Source organism: the organism of the source record quoted next, unplaced genomic scaffold (genome assembly GCF_019419815.1).
Source record: "Pyrus x bretschneideri cultivar Hongxiangsu unplaced genomic scaffold, Pyrus_bretschneideri_v1 Contig5, whole genome shotgun sequence".
In the NCBI taxonomy this organism is placed as follows: domain Eukaryota; kingdom Viridiplantae; phylum Streptophyta; class Magnoliopsida; order Rosales; family Rosaceae; genus Pyrus; species Pyrus x bretschneideri.
In genome coordinates this window covers 8,443,457-8,450,002 of record NW_025999787.1, presented here as the reverse complement: position 1 = coordinate 8,450,002, position 6,546 = coordinate 8,443,457, and the positions used below count along the sequence as shown (strand labels likewise).

At 37.0% G+C, this 6,546-nt stretch overlaps 1 protein-coding gene across 2 annotated transcripts; it reads left to right on the top strand.

Annotated features, from left to right (window-relative positions):
* The first annotated feature begins 3,784 nt into the window (after positions 1 to 3,784).
* LOC103938926 lies at positions 3,785 to 5,366 on the top strand. 2 transcript variants are annotated; one of them, XM_048568908.1, is made up of 2 exons: positions 3,785 to 4,359; positions 4,889 to 5,366. In XM_048568908.1, exons 1-2 carry the CDS (start codon positions 3,861 to 3,863, stop codon positions 5,212 to 5,214), a joined length of 825 nt encoding a protein of 274 aa, XP_048424865.1. In that variant the 5' UTR covers positions 3,785 to 3,860; the 3' UTR covers positions 5,215 to 5,366. The 2 variants fall into 2 exon arrangements, with proteins under 2 accessions (XP_048424865.1, XP_009347251.3); XM_009348976.3 differs by having other exon boundaries at positions 4,886 to 5,366.
* The last annotated feature ends 1,180 nt before the right edge of the window (positions 5,367 to 6,546 follow it).

Here is a 6,546-nt window from a genome sequence, read left to right as displayed (position 1 = left end):
ATTTTAAAATTTCTTAGTAATCTTAAATTTCTTCATCCAAACATAGTGTAATTGTTTTGTTGAATCGGCTTTGTATTATTAATTATTATGCATGCCGACTTATCGTACAGACCAAGGCAGCTAGATTTGTATTAGGGAAATATCATCGCGAGACGAAGAAATCGGGGCCAATTTCACTTCACTTGATTAAGATTTAACTACCAGCATCATCAATGAAGAGAAATATGTCAGTGACAAGGGAGAAATGAATCTTTTTGGGATCTAAAATGCTATGGAGAAATGAAGGCTTTGCCTACAATTGTAGTTTGTTACACTATTAATTTTCTGCATTATCAAATTTCTAAGGTCTATTGTATATAGAGTTTGATGAGTTTTCATAGAGTTATGAATACATAGATTTTGAATGAGTTTACTTGATTTCCATAGATTCACCTGGATTTAGATTGAATTCTACATAGATTTTAATGGGGTTTGTGAGACTTTTATCATGGACTTTAATAGAGATACGTGGATTGTCATGAACATTTTAATGACCAATTTATTAATTGAGTTTTTTCTTTTTGAAATTTGCACATTGTATGAAATAGTGATTATGACCATGACAAATGATTGTATGAGTTGGTGGAAGTGTCATGTGATGATTTTTGGTAATATGGTGGTGTCTTGGTGGCAACGATAATAATAGGGGTGGAAATAGTGGCAGCGGCATGGTGTGGGGTTTGGTGGAGGAGTAGGGGTGGGGTGGTGATGACGATGGTAGAGGTGGCTGTCATGATGAAGGTGGTGTCGATGGTGGTCATGGTGGTGGTGACAACGACACTAAAAGGTGGTCGTAGGTTGTGGTATGATGGTGATGATCGTGACAAGATGGTGGAAATGGAACCGTGGTGGCACTCTTCGTAAGGTGGTAGTAATTGAGGTAGCATGGGGGTGGAGGTGGCTGTGGGGATGATGCTCGATGACGGCGGTGAAGGCGATGATAACAATAGTGGCGATGGGACTGGTCATGGTAAAAAGACAGTAGCGACATGGCGGTGGAAGGATATTTATTGCATTATGATGGAGTATTTATAAAAAATGAATAAATAAAATCCATAAAAATCTTAGGGGTAGAAGTTGCATTTGATTTGACAATAAACGTACTATATAAAAGCACTCAACGCCCATCCAACTCCATGACTTTTAAAATCAATGAAATTTTGAATACATTTAAATTTTGTAGACTCGTAAAAAGTCATAATTGAATACCATAAGATTTTCCTAGGCTTTTTAGAAGTCATAAAAAGTCTTTACTCAATAAAACTTATGTATGGAATACACGTAGATTTCATAATCAATCAAAGTCAATCAAACTTCATACATAGTACAGCCCCTAAATCAAAGGTTATAATTATTCTAATTTGGGGTAGAACGTAATTGGTTGACTCAAATCTAATGGTTACTATATACAATGCATTGCCTTCCATTGACGTGATGCTGCCTTGGTTGAAGCTTTGGATGCAAGGCTGGGGATCCGTTTGTCTTTGGAGAAGTATTTTGATCACATTATCCTGGAAAGTGATCCTCTTCAGTTACTGTAGGCAGTGGGTAGTCTCCGATAAGATCACTCCCATCTCAGCCCCTTGATAGATGACATTCAATACGGCTTGAGATTCTTCTCCAACTCCTATATCATTCACGCTCGACAGACATCCAATGTCGTAGCGCATAGATTAGTCAAATTTATTTTATTTTTTTTAGCATAAATTCTTTTAGTTTGAAGAGCCTCCGGTGTTATCCATGATGCATTAATTGATGTATGTACCATTTCGTTTAAAAATTAAAATGAAATATGAATATTATGTGACAATTGGGATGGGCATATTTGGTGAAATCAAATCGGATGATCCAACTTAATCGGTTGTATAAAGAAAAAGTGCAAAATGACATTTTCAGATTGTCAATTATAACAGCTTTCAAAATAGAAACAAACTGGGTTGAATTGAGATTGTGATTATGCACCCAATCTGAAGATATTCTCTTATATGGTTTAGGGGTTTAACAATGGAGGTTACATATTGTAAATTTTGAATCAATTATAGCTCTTTATTGCAACATCTTTACAATTTCTAAATCTGGAGATAATCGTTGATTAAAGGAATATGTACTCCTTTTTGCATCTAATTTCAAATCTTCTTCCCTATAACATCGTCTTCTTTTAATGAAGTTTTCGGTGACAGAGCAAAAAAATACATACTTCTCAATTGGCGTGAGCTCCACTTTAGACTCAAATCTTATATTAGAACTCAAATTTAAATTTTAATACGACTCAAAAATCATACATGAATGTTAAGTTCTGAAGCATTATATTCAAATATAGTCAGAGTCCAAAATTTTTCAGTGCATTGGGATAGCATGAACTGAGGTCATGTAATCCAAGAAATGAACCAAATCATCTTGCTTGCTCTGCACGGTAGCTACAGCAATGCCAAGTCTCATCATGAATAGGTTTTGATGCAATGGGACCAACCCTAATGGTCAAAGAAGTTGACAGATGACAGAAGAGCCGGTCGGGGGAACATTACATTTACCGTCCGGCCCAAAACTGATCTGTTTCCTCTCTTTTTGACTCTCAAAGCAGGCTCATCAGTTTGAACAATGCAGGGAAAGGTCAGTATCTTGGGCTGCAAATCTGAAATCCCATACTTCACCAATGTGGCCACCACACTTAAAATATTTTATCCCACACTCTATCCTCCCTCTCCAACAATAACTCTTCCTCACACACACTCTTGTACACTAACAATTAAGTTGTGCGTGACAATCGAACGAGTGGGTGACTATTAGTTGTTGATGAGTACGAGTGTCACATGTATGTACGACTGACAATCACCCAAGTACAACAACATGTACTTGGCATACTAAAATTTTTGCTATTGGGATCAAAGATGTAGCCCAAATCCATACAACTGTTTCTCTTCCTTCCCAACCCAATCGTCCATACTTACGTCACTTTGCCCATGCTCGTCATATACCTCAACACTCTCTGAGAACTTTTGTCAAACAGCATACACCATAACAAGCTTCTACGAAATTTTGGAACATATCGGTAGCAAAATGAGCGAGTAGGGGTAATAATCTTCACTCGCCTTTAAACGAATCCATCACAACTTAGACGCTCCATAAGCGTGGACTACTGTACTTTATATTCCTCTCAATAATGTGACTGAATCTAACCATGTGACAACATTTCGTACAAAATTGACTTTACCATGCGCCTGTTAACATATTCCTGAACACCACATTATTCAAATCCACAGCCCGCCAGTTCTCTCTCCCCACCTTGTCTTTAAACGCTTTTCCAGTTTTGCTACTACAAAACAAATTTGAATCTCTCTTTTTCTTTTGTCACTGCGTTTTTCATCCTTCTTTTTTCACTTTTTTCCAACTTGAAAGTTGAAACTCCACCAGACCAAAATCCCACTCACTCACTAATTTCTTCCAATTTCAATCATGAAGTTACTAGTTTCTTCCCCTTCTTTTTCGTCATGCTCATCATCATCCACCACCACTGCTTTTGATGCAACAATGTGCAGTTCGAAAAGCGCTACCCCCGGCTGCATTGCCGGAATTTTGCGCAGAATTCCATGCTATGGTAGCTTCCCCACATACCCTTCTGACCACATCACAGAAGAAGAAGAAAATCTGTGGAATCTAGTTCCAAGGATCAAGATTTCAATTCCAATGAGAAAACAGGGGAGGAAACAGAGATCTCTGCCACTCCAAGCATGGTGGCAAGGCTGATGGGATTGGATTCAATTCCAGATGACAACTTGGTCAGCAGCCAATCAACCCAAAATTCAGTTTCACGCAGCAAATCGATGAATTCTGCAGACCGGTTCGATGGATGTGACTCAATTCAGCATCACCGGGTAAAGTCGAGTCAATCATTTAGAGAGATGCCTACATTTTTTGAGCTAGATAATGAGGAATTCTTTGTTCTCAGCTTTGAGAGTGAGAGGAAAAGCAAGGAAACAAAAACAAAAGGGAGGAAATGTGAAAAGGAACAGAGCGAAAAAACCGAAAACAGAAGAAAAAGAAAGGCAGAGAAGAAGAAGCAACTTCAAGAAGGACAAAGCAGAAGGACTTTGAAAGATTTGAATTGGAGAGAGATGATGAGAAGCAGAAGCACTTCAGATAGAAGCACTTCTGATGAAGATTCAAAAAGTACTTCAATTGCTACAAAGACGATAGAGAAGAAGAAGACTACATGTGATGTGCTTAAAAATGTAGAATCTGAGTTCAGCTCAGAAGATTTAAGCCCGGTTTCGATTCTCGATTGTGGTCAATTTCTTGTTGATCCGGAAGTCCTTTCTTCAGGTTTGTCTCCTCAATTATGTAGGCCATTTTTCAACTTGAGTTGCACTATTTGTTTCAGTCATTTGCAAATTATTTAAGTACGGTTTTAACTTTGAAGCAAAAGTACAATTGTAGGGACACTAAACAAAAAAATAAAGGGGTTTCTTTAAACTTAATCTTATATATAGGGATTAGCGTTTGTTTAGTGTTTTCGCGGTTATGTTTTTTTTTTATTTTAATTCGGTGGTTAAACTACCTAGAATTACTCAAAAATTAGAGTTGATTTCAAATTGGTACTTGAACTTGGATCCATCAACAAACTTGTACAAAAAGTCAGAAAACCCTACCCTTAACTACATCCATTAGCCAAACCCTACTCATAAATATTAAACCACCTAGCAGATGTGGGCGTAGCCGTGTTGGCTAGAGGGAATGTGCTCCACTGCTCCTCCTATGTCTTCAACTTCAAATCTTCTCTCTGCAGTTTAAATTAGTTTAAAATAAAATATCGCTACATGTATTAAAATTAATACTTTTCTTGTGACAGAAGAAGATCGAAGTTTTGCCAATTCATGCAAAGAAATTTGTCCAAATGGTGATGCAAGAAGAACAAAGAGAAGAGAAGGCAATTGTCTTGGACCAAAGAAGAAAGAATTTCACAGAGCAAAGCATATTGGGATGTGGAGTGAGATTTATAGGCTGACTGAAGCTGAATTGGTCGGTTCAAATTGGATCATAAAAAACAAAGGCACGTGGAATTTTGAAGCTATTTCTGCAGGCATTGGTGCAGATTTCGAGTCACAGATTCTTGGTCAATTATTAGACGAGCTTGTAGATCAATTTGCTGATTTTCCCATGGAAATTCAGAACCTGTAAGATTTACAACCTTTGTAAATTTTAGCATCAAAATAAATCAAATCAACCAACAAAATATTGTATTTCTTAGAAGCATAGATTTTCTTCGTTCAAGCGATAGTAAATCTGTCTTAATTAAATTTAAATTATGAAGAGTTAGATTTGAACTTCGATGCAGAGGGATAGAGACATTATCTCAGTAGCACGAAGAATGTTTCAAACACAAGGGAATGTATCAATTAGTCATGTGATAAGTGTTGTACGCCTCATTGACATATCTTAATTACAGGGCAGATTCTTTCTCGAGCTTGCATTATAACGATGCTTAATTAATTCTTATCCTCTGTACTTAAAGTAGGAACATCTTCCCTTGGACTATTACGACTTAGCCACCAGGGTTCCAAGAGAGGCAGTTCCTGGTGAAGTAATTGAAGCAACAAATTTTCGTTTAAATTGAATGGTCAAGTTTCAAGAGAAATAACCTTGAGTTGGTAAACTAGAGTAAATAAATATTCATGGAGATCTCTATCAAGACAGAAACTTCGGCACGACTGCCTGATTAAGATAACTTTTAAAATGATTAAGACCAGCGTGAGGTAGAGTAAGACCAAAATTTAGAGTCTTAAAGCTTTGTGTGAAGGAATGTTGGGCGGTCAAGCATCAATACATGCAAAAAATAAGTATAGCCGGATGACAATGCTTCGCTGAATGTGTGGGCATATGAACAAGGACATGATTAAGAATGAGGATATGCGAAGTAAAGTAGGATTAGTCATAATTGAAGATAAGATAAGAGAAAATCATTCAAGGTGATTTGGACATGTGAAACAAAGACCTACAAATGCTCTAATTAGAAAATACGATCATGAATATAGAGTAGTTGGAGCTAACGGAAGATTTGGCATAAAATCGAGCACAATAACATTCTAAGATTCATACAATCGAACTTTGTTGTTATTCTGTCGAGGAAAAAATGCTTTCTTATTTTGAAAATTAAAAGGTGGGTGAATCCCCCCATATCAACCTTTATTAAAGGAGGTTTTTTATTAGTTTACTAGTAATAAAGTAGGTAGTTCAACCTCAATCTAAAAGGGTACATGTGCTTGTGATATTACTGTTTGAAGATGAGTGGGTAGAAACTTTAGAATATCAAATTCCCTGGATTTAAGGTATAGTGTTGATACTTGTGGGCCAAGGCATCTCTGGGTGTTGGGACTGAAGCCACTAATCCTTTCTTTATCTAGTGCTCATGCCACTAGCAATTACCCAACTCCTAAAAAGCAGATTGAAAGGTGGAAAAAGTACAGAGATTAGGAAGATTGGGAAGAGATTCACCTATTGGAAAGCCAAAAA